Genomic DNA, 19,480 nt, shown 5'->3' with positions numbered 1-19,480 from the left:
TCCATCAGAATATGATTGGACACAAAATATTTTCCAGACATTGTCAAATGTGTCCTGGGGGTGGGAGAAAATAACCCCAGCTGAGAACCACTGGCTTAAAGGTATGGTAATGTTGTAGTTAAGAGCACAGTTTTTTGCACAATTATGTATAAATCAAGACTGTTTTGCTTACTGGCTGCATGACCTTGAGCAAATCACTTTACTTTTCTGAATCTCACTTTCCCCTTCAGTAAATGTGGACAATAAGGATTGGTTAAGGGTTGTTGTAAGATTAAATGAGGTCGTGTATATAAAATAATATGTAGCGGCAGTAATAATATGCTAATATTATTAACCATTATTAATTAACAAAGATTACAATTTCCTAGGAAATGGTAAATGAGGAAAGCAGGAGGTTTCTTAAGGGTATACTGAGAACAAATTTTTTAATTGACCATATGTCATAAAAGAGTTCAGCTCTTCCGGTTTGCTAGCAGGCTTCATCATTTAAGACCCTCAAAGATAAGAGGGAGTATTACATCTTTCTCTCAAAGAGTCCATAGCCAATTTTGGAAAGGTAGGATACTGAGTTCTACACCATAGAATCTGTATAATCTATTTCTGAGTAAGGGTCACTGAGATTTCTGTCTATATGTAGGCACAATCAACCTCCAACCCACCCCTTCTCTAGAAGTCAATTCTCTAAGTATCAAGGAGATGAGAAGAGTCTTACCGTAGAATTACACCAGAGACACCGGAAATCTTGAAGTCTCTGGTAACTGCCACAGTTCTCATGACATACCACGCACTGAGAACTGGCAGATATGTTTCCTTCTACCCACTGATGAGGCATGGTTTTCTGAAGGATAGAAAGAGACAAGATATAGAAGTTAGAGATATAAAGAGAGGAAGCCCAGCTGGAATAACTGTACTACCCGCTGGAGGACACTAGATAACCCTAAGGAAGTTCTCCATCGTCCTGCTCTCCCTACTTCAGTGCTAGTGACCAATGACAGGTGGGAGATGGGAGGAGGCTTTCATTCTTTTAGATTTGTTGGGTCATGAGCTTAGGGTACAAGCCTGCTTGGGTTTTCTGTGTGTCCTGACTGAAGGGGAGATGTAAAAGGGTGATTACGAGAAAGCATGGCTGGTACTCACTACTTCGTCTGCAGGCATGAGGAGGTCATCAGTAATGGATAATGTATTCCATTTGCAATCTTTGTTTGCTCTTAAAGCACATAATCTGTGAGACTTTACTTTGCACACTGTAAAAAGAAGAAAAGAAATGGATATTATTCTGGTGACAATGAAGATTCTAATTTCTTCCCCTAAACTGCTCTAAAAATTAGAACCTAGATGCTTCTAAGTAGTTATGGCTTAACTCCAAAGGCTTATTTTCCATATATTTCAGTTTCTTTTTATTCTTCCTGGCCAAATTTTCTACTACCCAACTTGAAATTGATGATAAAAAAAGGTGATTTTCTGTTGTTTTTTTTTTTCAGCCATGTGACTGTATTGTCCAGTCCTCCCAGATCCAACCCTCTCTTTTGATTAATGAAAATTCTCCCTTATGCCAGTTTCCTCCCATCTTCTTTTCCCAGTCTGTTAAATATCAGGGTTAATATTACACTAGAGTCAGTGATGTGGTTTGAGTCAATGATACTAAAGCCACATGAACTTTTTCACCCCTCTCTCCACCCACTGAGCTCCACTTCCTAAAGGAATCAGAAAGTTACCTTCACAGATGATAACATTTTGAGATAAGGCAGGAATGCTCCCCCGACAAACGTTGCAGTGCTGGGTCCGGGGACTGTGACTCGAATACCAGTAGTGCATTCCAACAAGAAAAGGGTTGTTTTCTGCTGCAGGTATCTAAAATAAATCAAAGAGAACAAAGAATATAGAGAGTTAATCACAGAGATGGATTAGGGAAGGCCAGAAAACCTGATGCTAAGGGTGAAATGGCCAGCTATATAAGGTGTCAGAGCATGTGAAGAGTAAGAATCAAAGTTGAGCTGACACTTAATAAACCTCCTATCTCTATTTTTTCCCAGTGGTTTTGAAAAGGGAAAAAGAAGACAGGGTGGAATTCCCTGGCAGTCCAGTGATTAAGACTCCACACTGCCAATGCAGGGCGCATGGGTTCCAAATCCTCTGATCAGGCAAGAAAGGGAAGAAGTAGGGCTCTGACCCTGGGCTAAGGAATGCTTGTCAGGCTTTAGCTTCCTCCTGGAGATATATATTACCCTTCCTGGCTTACTGCTGCCAAGTGAGTAGAGAATTGCATTGCTGGGACAACAGTTTCATTTCAGAAGCTTCTGGCCAAAGCATTCTTTCTGAATACCATGCTCTGACTGCCTATAGAAATTTTCTGGTTAATCAATTTAATTCATTCAAAATTAATTAAATATTTACCGAGTAACTACTATGTGCTTGGCACTTTTCAAGGCCCTGGGGATATAGTGATGAATAAAACAAAGTCTCTGCCTTCTTGAAACAGCATTCTGTTTGGTATTGAATTTGATGTTTACTCGCAAAGAGTCGGACACGGCTGAGTGACTGAACTGAACTGAACTGACTGATTAACCTGCCTGTAAATGCTGCATTTGTTTAACATAGCCTATTTCTCATGACTGTTGGGCAGGCACAGGGTATAACAGCAACTAGATTTGGGGTTAAAAGGATAAGGGGAGGTGTGGGCACCAAAAACTCCCCAATTTATTCTGGGTGTACATTCCACAGGACACTTCCACCTTTTCTCTAATTTCTGTGAATGCCCGATCTTTTCTTTCTCTGCCTTCCTCTGGAATATAGACATAGGCATACACATTCAGCTATTTATTCTTGATGTTATAATCATTTGGGCATGTAAAGACATAAGACCTTAAAATGAAATACACATTCTTCCTGATAGTGGGCCCTGAGAGACAGAGAGAGAGAGAAGGATAGGAGAGAGAGAAAAAAAAGAGGGGGAGAAGAGAGGGCACTATTGAGGGACCTAGCACATTTAGTCTTCAACTTTGATTAATTTATAGGAATTAGTCATCTAAAACATAGCCTGTGTATGGTACTCTTTGAACTCTGCTTCCCTCTCTGGCATGCTTTTATGTGCTACACTGCTGTTGGATTGACCAGGAAGCTTCTGGAAGGAAAAGCTACTTGGATGAGACAAAGGCTCATCTAGCATGAGGTCACTTTGTGATTGTATTATTTTTTGCATATTGAGACCCTGGCAAAGTTCCAAGAAGATCAGAGTAGAGAGTGGAGAGTCATGAGGAAATGAGATTGACTTGGTCTTAACATACTGAGCAACCAGTACCTTTCCATTTCCCAAGCCACTAGATTATAACTCTACAAGTACTTTCCTTCTTTCCAGCTTCCCCCTCTCCTCCAATAATTACTAAGAGCTACTTTGTGTCATCTATGAAGCTAGGAACTAGAGATGCAGAGATGCATGATCCATAGTTTTTGCCCTCAAGGAGCTCATGGTCTACTGTAGGAGACAACTTCCTAAACAGATCCTTCCAGTATAGAGTTACAAGTGAACTCTCCTATAATGTTCAAGATTCTATGGGACAAATGAAAGAAATGAAGAACTCTGAGTAGAATACTGAATTGCAAGGTACAATTGGCTACATAATACAAACATATATAAAGTGGATATTGTTTTGGTTCAGCAGTAGAGGAAATGGGATTTATATTCCTTATGTGCATCTTATTGTATAAGGAAACTTTGATGCATACAACCCTGAGTGAGTATGTGTTGTATGCTGAATTATGTCCCTTGCCAAAATATGTTCAAATACCTAGAATTTGTGAATGTGATCTTATTTGAAAATAGGATCTTTATAGAGGCAATCAATTTAAGATGTGGTCATAATGGATTGGGGTTCCCTGGCGGCTTAGATGGTAAAGAATCTGCCCACAATGCAGGAGACCTGGGTCTGATCCCTGGGTCGGGAATATTCCCTAGAGAAGGGAATGGCAATCCACTCCAGTATTCTTGCCTGGAGAATTCCGTGGATAGAGGAGCCTGGTGAGCTACAGTCCATTGGGCCACAATGTATTAGAGTAGGCCCTAAACCAGTGACTACTGTCCTTATAAGAAGAGGGAAATTCAGACACAGTCACAGGAGAGAACAGCAAGTGCTGACAGAGGGTGAGATTGGAATGATGTGTGAATGAATGCCAAGGAATGCCTGTAATCACTAGAAGTTAAGAAGAGGTAAAGAAGAATTCTCTTCTAGAGGCTTCAGGAGAGCATGGCCCTGCCAATACACTGATTTTGGAATTCTAAACTCCAGAACTGTGACAGATTAAGTTTCTTAATTCACACAATTTGTGGATTTGTTGTAGCAGTCCAAGTTCTTGCAGTCCAACCCCAACAAGAAGTTTGCGGTCCAACTCTTAGTGACAAGAAGTTTGGAGTCCAACTCTTTGTGACCCATGAACTGTAGCCCACCAGGTTACTCTGTCCATGGGATTGCCCAGGTAAGAATACTGGAGTGGGTTGCTATTTCCTTCTCCTGGGGATTGAGTTTATTTTAGATGCCACATATAAATTAGGACATACAGTACTGTCTTTCTGTGTCTGGATTATTTAGTTTAGCATAATGTCTTCCAGGTTCATCCATGTTATTACAACTGGCAAGATTTGCTTCTTTTTAAAGGCTGAACAATATTCCATTGTATTTGTATATAAAAATATTACATTTTTAACCCATTAATCCACTGAGGGACATTTAGGTTACATCCATATCTTGGATACCTGTGAATAGTGCTGAAAGAAACATGAGAGTGATGACACATATTCAAGATCCTGATTTCATGTCCTATAGATATATATACCCAGAAGTGGAATTGCTGGAGCATAAGGTAGTTATATTTTTAATGCTTTGAGAAACTGCAATACTACTTTCTATAAGGCCTGTACCAATAATAATTTATTATTAATCTCTTTTTTCCACATTCTTGTCAGGACTTATTTCCTCTTGTGTTATTTCTTTTTATAAATATTGAAGTATAGTTGAATTACAATATTGTGTTAGATCCAGGTACAGTAAAGTGATTTAATTATACATGCTGTTGTTGATGTTCACTTGCTAAGTCCAGTTCAACTCTTTGAGACTTCATGGACTGCAGCACACCAGGCTCATCTGTCCTCCACTATCTTCCAACTCAATGGTGATTCTATCTAACCATCTCATCCTCTGCCACCCAATCACCTCCTGACCTAAATCTTTTCCAGCATCAGGGTCTTTTCCAGTGAGTCATTTCTTAGCATCAGGCAGCCAAAATATTGGAGCTTCAGCTTCAACAACAGTCCTTCCAGTGAATATTCAGGGTTGATTTCCTTTAGGATTGACCAGTTTGATCTCCTTGCAGTCCAAGGGACTCTCAAGAGTCTTCTCCATCACCACAATTTAAAAGCATCAGTTTTTCAGTGTTCAGTCTTCTTTATGGTCAAGTTCTCACATCTGTATGTGATTACTGGAAAAATCATAGCTCTATCAGGCCTTTGTCAGCAAGATGATGTCTCTGCTTTTTAATATGTTGTCTAGGTTTGTCAAAGTTTTCCTTCCAAGGAGCAAGCGTCTTTTAATTTCATGGCTGCAATCACCGTCCACAGTGATTTTGGAGCCCAAGAAAAGAAAATCTGTCACTGCTTCTACTTTTTCCCCTTCTGTTTGTCATGAAGTGATGGGACCAGATGCTATGATCTTAGTTTTTTGAATGTTGAGTTTTAAGCCAGTTTTTTTCACTCTCCTTTCACCCTTATCAAGAGGCTCTTTAGTTCCTTTTCGCTTTCTGCCGTTATAATGGTATCTTCTGCATATCTGAAGTTATTATTTCTCCCAGTAATCATGATTCCAGCTTGTGATTCATCCAGTCCAGCATTTCGAATGACGTACTCTGCCTAAAAGTTAAATAAGGAGGGTGACAATATGCCGCCTTGTCACACTCTTTTCCCAATTTTGAACCATATAGTTGTTCCATGTCCAGTTCTAACTGCTGCTTCTTGACCTACATACAGGTTTCTCATGAGGCAACTAAGGTGGTCTGGTATTCCCATTTCTTTAAGTATTTTCCAGTTTGTTGTGATCCACACAAAAGCTTTTGTGTAATCAATGAAGCAAAAGTAGATGTTTTTCTGAAATTCCCTTGCTTTTTCTATGATAAAGCAGATGTTGGCAATTTGATCTCTGGTTCCTCTGCCTGTTCTAAATCCAGCTTGAACATCTTGAAGTTCTCAGATCACATATTGTTGAAGCCTAAGTTGAAGGATTTTGAGCATTAACTTGCTAGCATGTAAAATGAGCACAAGTGTATGGTAGTTTGAACATTCTTTGGCATTGCCTTTCTTTGGGATTGGAATGAAAACTGACCTTTTCCAGTCCTGTGGCCATAGCTGGGTTTTCCAAATTTGCTGACATATTGAGTACAGCTCTTTAACAGCATCATTGTTTTTAGTATTTTAAATAACTCAGCTGGAATTTCATCATCTTCACTAGCTTTATTCATACTAATACTTTCTGAGGCCCACTTGACTTCACACTCCAGGATATCTGGCTCTAAGTGAGTGGCCACACCATCATGGTTATCCGGGTCATTAAGGCCTTCTTTGTATAGTTTTGTGTATCCTTGCCACCTCTTTTAAATCTCCTCTGCTTCTTTTAGGTCCTTGCATTTTCTGTCCTTTATTGTGCCCATCTTTTCATGAAATGTTCCCTTGGTATCTCCAATTTTCTTGACAAGATCTCTAGTCTTTCCCATTCTATTGTTTTCTCTATTGTTTTGCATTGGTTACTTAAGAAATCCTTCTAATCTCTCCTTGCTGTTCTCTGGAGTTCTACAATCATTTGGGTATATCTTACCCTTTCTCTCTTGACTTTTGCTTCTCTTCTTTCCTTAGCTATTTGTAAAGCCTCCTCAGATAACCACTTTGCCTTCTTGCATTTCTTTTTCTTGGGGTTGGTGTTGGTCATTGCCTTCTGTACAATGTTACGAACCTGTCCACAGTTCTTTAGGCACTCTGTCTACCATATCTAATCCCTTGAATCTATCTGTCACCTCCACTGTGTAATCATAAGGGGTTTGATTTAGGTCATACTTGAATGATCTAGTGGTTTTCCCTACTTTCTTCAATTTAGGCCTTAATTTTACAATAAGGAGCTCATGTTCTGAGCCATATTCAGCTCCTTGTCTTGTTTTTGCTGACTGTATAGAGCTTCTCCATCTTCAGCTGCCAAGAATATAATTAATCTGATTTCTGTATGACCGTATGGTTATGTCCATGTGTAGAGTCATCCCTTGTTGTTGAAAAAGGGTGTTTGCTATGACCAGTGTTTTCTCTTGACAAAACCCTGCTAGCCTTTGCCCTGTTTAATTTTGTGCTCCAAGGCCAAACTTGCCTGTTATTCCAGGTATCTCTTCACTTCCTACTTTTGCATTCCAATCCCCTATGATGAAAAGGACATCTTTTTTTGGTGTTACTTCTAGCAGGTGCTGTGGGTCTTCATAAACATGGTCAACTTCAGCCTTTTGGCATCAGTGGTTGGGGCATAGACTTGTATTACTGTGATGTTGAATGGTTTACTTGGAAACAAGTTGAGCTCATTTTGTCATTTTTGAGGTTGCACCTAAGTACTGAACTTCAGTCTCTTGTTAATTATGAGGGCTACTCCAATTCTTCTAAGGGATTCTTGCCCCCAGTAGTAGATATAATGGTTACCTGAATTAAATTCTCCCATTTCTGTCCATTTTAGTTCACTGATTCCTAAGATATCAATGTTCAGTGTTGTCCTCTCCTGCTTGACCATGCCTAATTTACCTTGATTCATGTACCTAACATTCCAGGTTCCTAGGCAATATTGTTCTTTATAGCATCAGAGTTTACTTTCACTACCAGACACATCCACAACTTAACAATGTTCCCTCTTTGGCCCAGCCGCTTAATTCTTTCTGGAGCTAGTAGTAATTGCCCTCGTCTCTTCTCCAGTAGCATATCAGGCACCTTCCAACCAGGGGAGCTCATCTTCCAGTGTCATATCTTTTTGCCTTTTCATACAGTTCATGGAGTTCTCCAGAGATCAAATTGCCATCTGTTGGATCATAGATAAAGCAAGAAAATTTCAGAAAACCATCAACTTCTGCTTCATTGACTATGCTAAAGCCTTTGACTGTGTGGATCACAACAAAATGTGGAAAATTCTTAAAGATATGGGAATACCAGACCACCTTACCAGCCTCTTGAGAAATCTGTATACAAGTCAAGAAGCAACAGTTAGAACCAGACATGGAACAATGGAGTGGTTCAAAATTGGGAAAGGAGTACATCAAGGCTATATATTGTCACCCTGCTTATTTAATTTATATGCAGAATACATCACAAGAAATGCTGGACTGGATGCAACACAAGCTGGAATCAAGACTGCAGGGAGAACTATCAACCTCTAATATGCAGATGACACCACCCTTATGTCAGAAAGTGAAGAGGAACTAAAGAGCCTCTTGATGAAAGTGAAAGAGGAGAGTGAAAAAGCTGGTTTAAAACTCAACATTCAAAAAATGAAGATCATGGCAGCTGGTCTCAGCACTTTATGGCAGATAGATGGGGGAATAATGGAAACAGTGACAGACTTTATTTTCTTGATCTCCAAAATCATGCAGATGGTGACTGCAGCCATTAAATTAAAAGACACTTGCTCCTTGGAAGAAAGCCATGACGAACCTAGACAGCATATTAAGAAGCAGAGACATACCTTTGGCTGCAGAGGTCTGTCTAGTCAAAGCTATGGTTTTTCCAGTAGTCGTGTATGGATGTGAGAGTTGGACCATAAAGAAGGCTGAATGCCAAAGAATTGATGCTTTTGAATTGTGGTGTTGAGAAGACTCATGAGAGTCCCTTGGACTGCAAGGAGGTCAAGCCAGTTAATCCTAAAGGAAATCATTCTTCAATATTCGTTTAGAAGGACTAATGCTGAAGCTGAAGCTCCAATACTCTGGCCACTTGATGCAAAGAACCGACTCATTAGAAAAGACCCTGATGCTGGGAAAGATTGAAGGCAGCAGAAGGGGACGACAGAGGACAAGATGGTTGGATGGCATCACTAACTCAATGGACATGAGTTTGAGTATACTCTGGGAGTTGGTGATGGACAGGGAGGCCTGGCAGTCCATGGTGTCGCAGAGTCAGACACGACTGAGTGAACAACATTACTACCTGTTATTTTACACTGCTCCATCCCAAATATCTATAACAGTCCTCTATCCTTTACTAGTTACTTAAGAATCAGGTTATATTTTTTAACTTGTATATGCATTTTTGCTAATAAGTAGAGGATGAAAACCTGAATTCTTAAACAATAAAACATTAGCATTTTACTGGAAAACTTGACCCCTTTCATATACAGGTTCTGTGTACTTCTTTTTAATGGCTTTTATAAAGTTTGCTAGCTTATGATTATGGGATTATAGAATCCATTATCCCTCTTGAGTATCACAGGGCCTATACATCTCCTATACATCAGTTTCGTTTTACGTTTGAATTAATCTTCCTCATTATCTCTAAAAGCTTCACAGCAGAACTTTGCTTTAGGATGAACTATATATCACTCTCTTTCTAAACCCTAGCCCCAAGATTACCCTCAGATTCATTTATTCATTCAAAGAATATTTATTGAGCCTCTACTATGTGCCAGACACTGCTCTAAGTAAATAAATGACAAAAATCCCTCCCCTCTTGAAACTTACATAACTTCTAGTGCAGTAAGTCTGTAGAAGACTGAGCAGAGGGCATAGCCCAGAGTTTCAATGGTAGCACCACTTGTTGCAGGGAGCAGTAGCCCAGGGCTTGGCATTGTTAAGGAGAAAAGGAACCCTGCCACGTTTTGGGGAAGACTGTTCCTTGCTCCTCCCTCTATATTTCCTTTGTTGTGAACAGTAAACAGAGAGGCAGAAGGGCATAATGGTTAGGGACATAGGCTTTGGATTCACATAGCCTGGGTCTAAATCTTGGCTTTGCAACTGAGTAGTTATTTTGTTTTGGTCTGGTTCCTTATCCTCGAGCCTCAGTTTCCTTAGTTGTTACTATAGTCACTCAGCAGACTCAAGTCAAGACTGCTTACTGCAGCTATGCTATTAATAACATAAGAACATCTAAGTTAAGTTCTCACATACATCTTGAGTACCTCATCCATTGAGCAAACAGTGACATCTATATATAAAGTGGATGTGTACAGAGGTATCTAAACCACATATTTACCAAGGTTTGAGTCTAGGTGAATTAATTCTATTTATAGACAGATTTCCTAATGACATACATCCAAAATTCCTGATCAGATGGTATTTGCTTCCATTTTATGATTTCCCTGTTTGAAAGGTGGCTTAGCTAATGCAGTCAATTAAATGTTTGCCCATGAGAGTTGAGTGGATTCTCTATTATTTACCCTACCTTACGAATTTCTCCCTGTTGCACGGTTTTTATGACGTTAATCCATTCTTCCATGTCTTTCCGATTGGGTGCAGCCAGTGTAACTTTTCGTTGTGGTGTGATCACCTACAAAAAGTCACATTATTAGCTGATTTCCAACTCAAACTTTGCCCTCAAACAGAGCGTTTGAACTCTCTAAGATACTAGACAGGTCTACCAAGCACAACCAAAGCCCTTCTTAAATATATGACAGTAGTTCCCAGAGCCACCCCAACTAGTAACAGTAATAAACAACAATTTAAAGGACTTACTATGTACTGGGCACTGTTCTATTGTACTTTATGTATCTTATTTATTTCAATCTTCATTACAAATCCAAGAGCTAGGCAGTATTATTTTCCCTCACTTTATAGTCTGGATATTTTTTCTGTGGCAAAGGGAGTTAAATGACTTACTCAGGGAAAAACAGTAGGTAAGAAACTAAGTCAGAATTTGAATCTAGAGTCTTTGGCTCCAGCACACATGCTCTTAAACACTAGGCCAAGCACCCATCTGTTACTCAAATAAAGTTGCCTGAAAATTTTACTTGTTTACTTGCTGTTCTATCTACCTGAAATGGTGAAAGTGTTTATTTTTCATCAGGGTGTGCCTATTTCTGTTTGAGGGGAGAGTGAGACTGGAGTGAGGAAACTACAAATCCAGTTTCTTTCTTTCTTATGGTCAGGAAAAATCTGAAGAGAATTTTACTATTATCTCTCTTAATCCTGCTTGGTGCAAGAACCTTGCAGAAACAATGAGAAAGCCATGTTGAGGGTCTAGCAGAGGTAGACCATGCTAACTTCATCTTTTCCCAAAGGGCAGGAGGGAGCATGGATAGCTATAGCATCAGTCATTGCTTCAATGGCCCTACTTGTCTTCATTACCAGTGCCCACCACCCCAAGTCCAAATCTTGCAACTAGAGCTCACCACACCAACAAACAATTTTGTTCTTCTTGTGCATGTAGCACTGCATGATTCTGTGATAATGGCAATAGGAACTAGTTGGAATTTGTAACAACAGTCACTCCTTTGGTCTAAACCCATTCTTACGGGGGGTTGATGCATAGTGCCTCTGTGCTTTAATTAGGCTAAGGGGAAACCTAGCCCTTGGAATTTTTGTAGAATGGATACCCAAGACATTATCTTGTATGCTTATCACTCAAAAGTTAAGATTTTTGGAACTGGGTCAACAGAACCCTCAGCTTTTTCCTGGGTCAGTATGATGCAATGAGAGAGAAATGAGAGTAGGGTCTCCTTTCAACTGCTCTCCTTTCAAAGGAGAATAGACTGTGGACCAGCCATGGAAGCAGGGTATTGGACCCATAGCTCTTCAGTCTGCTAAGTACCACTCTCCACCTGCCTGAAGAGGAACCCTGCTCTCCATAACCCACCACTGATGCTGAGAAAAAAACATTTCTGTGAGGAGAAGGATAGGAGAATTCTTGGACCAATGGACTTGTTGTTTTTCAGTGAGATTTCTGTTCTGAATTTACCTGAATGACCAAGTCTTATGACATTTTAGCAGTGACAAGCCCTTGAATACATCCCTAGAAAATCTTCTGGTTTCTTTGAGGTACTCTCATTAGTAATCTCTGCATAGAGTAACTTTTACTTTGGATTTAGGTTCTTATCTGTTTCATCAAAGGAGAAAATGTCATGTAGCTCAAATATCTTGATATATTCTACAATATATTAGCAGTCTCTTGAAAGCCTCCCAGTGATATTCATTTAAATTACCTTCACCAGAAGGATTGATTTTTTAAATAGTCACCCCCATCCTGAAATCAGCTCTGCTTTTATATCAAACTGGTAATAGAGACCAGGGCAATCATGCTTTTTCCCTCCATCAGTGGGCTGATAGAAAATACTCACATGAATAATCTTTAGCACTCATTTGCAATACTACTTTAAGTGGATTTCCAAACATACTTTGGGATTAAAGAAGACTTGGGAAATTTGAATTCCAAACAGGCGACAGGTAGGTATGGAAACCCCTCTTCCCAGCTAGCTCTCACCCTTGCCCATTCAGGCAATCCTAATCTTACTTACGCAAAAACTGTGGCAAAGGTTTCTACAGCTGCTTTCTGCCAAGGCAACTTGAGACAAATCAATTGTTTCAAAGCGTGCAAACTGGAAAGGTATAAGAGGGAGAGGGAAAAGGAATCATCTGGTTATTGAGGCAAAGATACACTAAAAGGTAAACACATACACAGGAATACTAACAGGCATTTTTGGCAGTTATAATTCCATTATTTCTTTGACTTGAGTGCTGGATTTATTTAGCATAATGATTTTGATTGATATATCATGTAACAAACAGAAAATTAACCAAACTAAACCCAAAACACAACTCTTCCCAAAACTTTTATGTGGATTTATAGGAAAGCTTAGGTAGTTCAGGATTATTTAAAACTAAAGGTTTATGCTGGAGAATATAGTGGGATACTGCCTTTATGGAACACAGCCTTCTTTTGGTGAAGGGCCTTGCATAATTCAAGGAAGCTATGAGCCATGCCATGAAGGGCCACCCAAGATGGACAGGACACAGTGAAGAGTTCTGACAAAACGCGGTCCACTGGAGGAGGGCATGTCAACCCACTCCAGTATTCTTGACTGGAGAACTCCATGAACAGTATGAAAAGGCAAAGAGGTATGACACTGGAAAATGAGCCCCCAGGTTGAAAGGTGTCCAATATGCTACTGGGGAAGAGTTCAGGGCAATTACTAATAGCTCCAGAAAGAATGAGGCTTCTCTGATGGCCCAGGGGTAACGAATCTGCCTGCAATGCAGGAGCCGCAGGAGATGCAGATTTGATCCCTGCCTCAGGAAGATCCCCTGGAGGAGGGCATGACAACCCATTCCAGTGTTCTTGCCTGGAGAATCCCATGGATGTAGGAGCCTGGCAGGCTACAGTACCTAGGGTTGCAAAGTCAGACACGACTGAAGTGACTTAGTATGTACTCAGGCCAGAAAGAATGAAGTGGCTCAGTAAGAACCTAACAGAAGCAGAAGAGATTAAGAAGAGGTGGCAAGAATACACAGAAAAACTGTACAGAAAAGGTCTTAATGACCCAGATAACCATGAGGGTGTGGTCAATCTCCTAGAGCCAGACATCCTGGAGTGTGAAATCAAGTGGGCCTTCAGTTCAGTCGTGCAGTCGTGTCTGACTTTTTGTGACCCCATGGACTGCAGCACACCAGGCCATGCTGTCCATCATCAACTCCTGGAGTTTACTCAAACTCATGTCCATTGAGTCAGTGATGCCATCCAACCATCTCATCCTCTGTCATCCCCTTCTCCTTCTGCCTTCAATCCTTCCCAGCATCAGGGTCTTTTCAAATGAGTCAGCTCTTCGCATCAGGTGGCCAAAGTATGGGGGGTTTCAGCTTCAACATCAGTCCTTCCAATGAATATTCAGGACTGATTTCCTTTAGGATGGACTGGTTCGATCTCCTTGCAGTCCAAGCGACTTTCAAGAGTCTTCACTAACACCACAGATCAAAAGCATCAATTCTTCAGCACTCAGCTTTCTTCATAGTCCAACTCTCACATCCATACATGACTACTGGAAAAACCATAGCTTTGACTAGACAGATGTTTGCAAGCAAAGTAATGTCTCTGCTTTTTAATAAGCTGTCTAGGTTGGTCATAACTTTTCTTCCGAGGAGCAAGTGTCTTTTAATTTCATGGCTGCAGTTACCATCTGCAGCGATTTTGGAGTCCTCCAAAATAAAGTCTGTCACTGTTTCCCGATCTACTTGCCATGAATAATGGGACCAGATGCCATGATCTTAGTTTTCTGAATGTTGAGTTTTAAGCCAACTTTTTCACTCTCCTCTTTCACTTTCAACAAGAGGCTCTTTAGTTCTTCTTCACTTTCTGCTATAAGGTGGTGTCATCTGCATATCTGAGATTATTGATATTTCTTCCGGCAATCTTAATTCCAGCTTGTGCCTCATCCAGTCCAGCATTTCTCATGATGTACTCTGCACATAAGTTAAGTAAGCAGGGTGACAATATACAGACTTGCTGTATTCCTTTACCGATTTGGAACCAGTCTGTTGTTCCATGTCCAGTTCTAACTGTTGTTTCTTTACCTGCATACAGATTTCTCAGGAGGCAGTTCAGGTGGTCTGGTACTCCCATGTCTTGAATAATTTTCCATAGTTTGTTGTGATCCACACAGTCAAAGGTTTTGGCATAGTCATAAAGCAGAAGTAATTTTCTGGAACTCTCTTGCTTTATCTATGATCCAACAGATGTTGGCAATTTGATCTCTGGTTCCTCTGCCTTTTCCAAATTCAGCTTAAACATCTGGATGTTCATGGTTCATGTACTGTTGAAGCCTGGCTTGGAGAATTTTGAGTATAACTTTGCTAGTGTGTGAGATGAGTGCAATTGTATGTTAGTTTGAGCATTCTCTGGCATTGCCTTTCTTTGGGATTGGAATGAAAACTGACCTTTTCCAGTCTGTGGCCCCTGCTGAGTTTTCCAAAATTTCTTGCATATTGAGTGCAGCACTTTCACAGCATCATCTTTTAGAATTTGAAATCAGATTGATTATATTCTTTGCAGCCAAAGATGGAGAAGCTCTATACAGTCAGTCAAAACAAGACCAGGAGCTGACTGTAGCTCAGGTCATGTACTCCTTATTGCAAAATTCAGACTGAAACTGAAGAAAGTAAGGAAAACCACTAGACCACTCAAGTTTGACCTAAATCAAATCCCTTATGACTATACAGTGGAAGTGACAAATGGATTCAAGGGATTAGATCTGATAGAGTGCCTGAAGAACTATGGATGGAGGTTCATGACATTGTACAGGAGGCAGTGATCAAAACCATCCCCAAGAAAAAGAAATGCAAAAAGGAAAAATGGTTGTCGAGGAGGCCTTACAAAAAGCTATGAAAGGAAGAGAAGTGAAAGGCAAAGGAGAAAAGGAAAGATATCCATCTGAATGCAGAGTTCTGAAGAATAGCAAGGAGAGATAAGAAAGCCTTCCTCAGTGATCAGTGCAAAGAAATAGAGGAAAACAATAGAATGGGAAAGACTGGAGATCTCTGCAAGAAAACTAGAGATATCAAGGGAATATTTCATGCAAAGAAGGGCACAATAAAGGACAGAAATGGTATGGACCTAACAGAAGCAGAAGATATTAAGAACAGGTGGCAAGAATACACAGAAGAACTATACAAAAAAGATCTTCATGACCCAGAAAACCACGATAGTGTGATCACTCACTGAGAGCCAGACATCCTGTAATGTGAAGTCAAGTGGGCCTTAGAAAGCATCACAATGAACAAAGCTAGTGGACGTGATGGAAGTCCAGCTGAGCTATTTCAAATCCTAAAAGATGACACTGTGAAAGTGGTCTTTAGAAAGCATCATTACAAACAAAGCTAGTGGAGGTGATGGAATTCCAGCTGAGTTATTTCAAATCCTAAAAGATAATGCTGTTAAAGTGTTGCACTCAATATATCAGCAAATTGGAAAACTTAGCAGTGTCCACAGGACTGAAAAAGGTCAGTTTTCATTCCAATCTCAAAGAAAGGCAATGCCAAAAAATGTTCAAACTACTGTATAATTGCATTCATTTCACATGCTAGTAAGGTTGTGCTCAAAATTCTTCAAGCTTGGCTTCATCAGTACATGAACTGAGAACTTCCAGGTGTACCAGCTGGGTTTAGAAAAAGCAGAGGAACCAGAGATCAAATTGCCAATATTTTTTGGATCATAGAGAAAGCAAGGGAACTCCAGGAAAATATCTACCTCTGCTTCATTGATTACGCTAAAGCCTTTTACTGTGTGGATCACAACAAACTGTGGAAAATTCTTAAAGAGATGTGAGTACCAGACCACCTTACCTGTCTCCTGAGAAACTTGTATGCAGGTCAAGAAGCAACAGCTAGAACCAGACATGGAACAATGGACTGGTTCAAAATTGGGAAAGGAGTGTGAGAAGGCTGTATATTGTCACCCTGCTTATTTAACTTATAGGCAGAGTACATCATGAGAAATGCCAGGCTGGATGAAGCTCAAGCTGGAATCAAGACTGTCAGGACAAATACCAACAACCTCAGATATGGAAATGATATCATTCTAATGGCATAAATAAAGAGAAGCTAAAGAGCCTCTTGATGAGGGTGAAAGAGCAGAGGGAGAAAGCTGTCTTGAAACTCAACATTCAAAAAACTAAAATCATGGCCTCTGGTCCCATCACTTCATGGTAAATAGAAGGTGAAAAAGTGCAAGTAGTGACAGATTTTATTTTCTTGGGCTCCAAAATCATGTGGACAGTGATCGCGACCATGAAATTAAAAGATGCTTGCTCCTTGAAAGGAAACCTGTGACAAATCTAGACAACATATTAAAAAGCAGAGACATCACTTTGCCTGCAAAGGTCTGTCTAGTTAAAACTATATTTTTTCAAGTAGTCATGTATGGATGTGAGAGTTGGACCATAAAGAAGGCTGAGCACCGAAGAATTGATGCTTTTGAAATGTGGTGTTGGAGAAGACTCCTGAGAGTCCCTTGGATAGCAAGGAGATTTAACCAGCCAATCCTAAAGGAAATCAACCTTGAATATTCATTGGAAGGACTGATGTTGAAGCTAAAACTCCAATACTTTGGCCACCTGATGTAAAGATTGGAAAAGACCCTGAAGCTTGGAAAGATTGAAGGCAAAAGGAGATGGGGCAGTAGAGGATGAGATGATTAGATAGCATCACTGACTCAGTAGACATGAATTTGAGCAAACTCCTGGAAGTAGTGAAGGACAGGGGAGCCTGGAGTGCTGCAGTCCATGGGGTTACAAAGAGTCCGGGACGACTTAGAGACTGAACAGCAAGAACATAATGGGATATGGTCTACCTAGGGACATAATGGAGCAGATTAGGATTATCCACCTTAATTCTTGCTAACATGTCTTAGCCTCTTGGTTTATCTCCTCTCAAAATATTTCCTGGTACCTACCTACTAACACAATTGACAAGATTGTATATATATACATACACATATATGTGTGTATAAATATTCTCTTACCGCAGGATGGTGTGCAAAGCAGAGCCTTTGTCCTCGAACCAGAAAATATCTAAGCTTCCATCTCTTGAATGAGTTACAGTTCTTTAGCAGAGGTCCTTCCTTCAGTATTTTCTGAAAGATAGAAGCATAGCTTTGAGTAATTAGGTCAATTTGCAAGACCATATCACTGGTCCTCTCATTTGAGAAGTTCAAATATCTGGAAGACCCTGTCAATATCTGAGAAATAGCCTAAGGGCCAGGCAAGAATATAGAGTAGTTAGTTTATTCAGAAAAAGCATTGGTTACTCTTGGATAACACATTCCAAATCATATAGGCTCTAAGTTTCTTAGGACACATGGCCCAACAACCATCGAAAACATTTTCATTTGTGGTAGGAAGAGGGGATGAGAGACAGAACACATAAATATAAGAGCGACATTCCTAGGGAAGAACAAATGGTTGGGGGAGAGGCTGAGTTCAGTAAGGGCAGATATTTTGGAAGTCTTCAGGTTGCAGGCCTAGACAGGGCTTTTCTATCTGCTATTTCAGAGTATTCTTTTTAGAATAATAAGTTGGATCATATCCCTTCCTGCTCGCAAGCCTCCAATAGCTTCCCAACAGTTTTAGAACCAAATTCCAAGTCTTTATCATAGCCTTCAAGGGATTCATGATCTGGTAAGAGCAAAAAGTGCATGAAAAAGAACTATCATCTGATTACTTTATTTACATATCTCATAGTTTTACCAACTGATTTTTCTGTTACTTGTTGAACAGATTTATTCTAACCAAGCATAGAGTCTGCTTACCATGTTACCATTGGGGAGGCTTTCCCCAATGTAACCTTATAGGTTACAAGTCAACATGCAAGACTACCATTTGGGAGAGGTACTCATACCAACCAAGCTGCAAACAAGCCCATGCTGAATGGACGAAGAGACAGACTTAAGTCATAAAGTCAAAGCTCTACCATGAATTCCATCCATCATCTAAATTAGAATTCACCATTTGGTGGTTGTGGAAGTGTTTGCTTGGCCCACCTAGTGTTTTTCAGTTCTTAATTAATTGATAATATTTAAAAAGCAGAAAATTTCAAATAAAAATCCAAGTTTCTATTAAAAAAATCTGAACATCTGGTAACAGGGGACCTACATTTTCACATGGCAACAGTCTGCTGGAATAGAGTAACAGCTGCTCCCTTTAGATGGGGCACCCAATTCCAGCAGGTATTTCAGTTTGGGACCGCACTTAAACAATCATTTGCTATTCCTACTCTCCCAAATATACCCACATCTGTTATACTATCTGTTCAATTCTTTAACCAATAAGTTAGTACTAATGGACAGAGCCTCTGTATGTCAATAGAAAAGGCAGTTCATAGCAATCGAAGTTTACCTGAATCATCTTGATAACTTATGGGAGTTTCCAAGTTATTGTACCACCCTTGAGATGTTTACAAAAGAATGGTGCCAAGGAGTCAAGACAAAGAGATAAAAGAAGATCTTGTGGGAATGTGGCATGGAGAGTGAGAGATTACACTTAAATTGTTGAAACTCATCAATGAGAAAACAACTCTGTGTAAGCACTGTGATTCCATCACTCTTTCTCTGGTCAGATGGCCTATGGAATATATTCTCAATGATGGACTTGGTATTCTCTATTCTAATGTTTTCAACTTTATGCCATATATTGTTCCACACTAAGTCTTCATGATACCTAGACAGTCATATTTACTTCTCTCTACAAAGACTTAAGTTCAAAATTTATGTGCTCCGATTTCATACAACTGAAGTCACATCCATTATTTCTTCCCCTTTCCCAAGCTATTCTACTTCATCAATTGCTAAATTCTTCCATTGTTCTTATTTTACCATGTATGGTATCCTTTGTAATAGTTTATTTACAGTTTTTGGCTGGATATTCCCCCCATTCCATTTTAAGTTTAAAACATCTCTTAATTTCAACTGCTTTTTCTTACCCCTGCTGCCATACCCAGGTTCCTTCTCCTC

General features: G+C 39.9%; 1 protein-coding gene across 1 annotated transcript in view; it reads right to left on the bottom strand.

Annotated features, from left to right (window-relative positions):
- DGKK (diacylglycerol kinase kappa) overlaps window positions 1-19,480 on the bottom strand; it is a 170,550-nt gene that overhangs the window by 101,797 nt on the left and 49,273 nt on the right. Inside the window, exons 2-7 of the mRNA XM_088833579.1 lie at window positions 17,495-17,605; window positions 12,501-12,581; window positions 10,433-10,537; window positions 1,716-1,851; window positions 1,138-1,244; window positions 713-838 (exon numbers count right to left, since the gene is read on the bottom strand). Coding sequence (XP_088689705.1) covers window positions 713-838; window positions 1,138-1,244; window positions 1,716-1,851; window positions 10,433-10,537; window positions 12,501-12,581; window positions 17,495-17,605 — 666 coding nt within the window. The remainder of the gene's footprint in view (window positions 1-712; window positions 839-1,137; window positions 1,245-1,715; window positions 1,852-10,432; window positions 10,538-12,500; window positions 12,582-17,494; window positions 17,606-19,480) is intronic.

This window comes from Moschus berezovskii, chromosome X, assembly GCF_049115385.1.
Source record: "Moschus berezovskii isolate FMDL1 chromosome X, NW_MosBer_1.0, whole genome shotgun sequence".
In the NCBI taxonomy this organism is placed as follows: Eukaryota; Metazoa; Chordata; class Mammalia; order Artiodactyla; family Moschidae; genus Moschus; species Moschus berezovskii.
The sequence above is the reverse complement of the archived record's forward strand: the minus strand, read 5'-3'. Positions and strand labels throughout refer to the sequence as shown.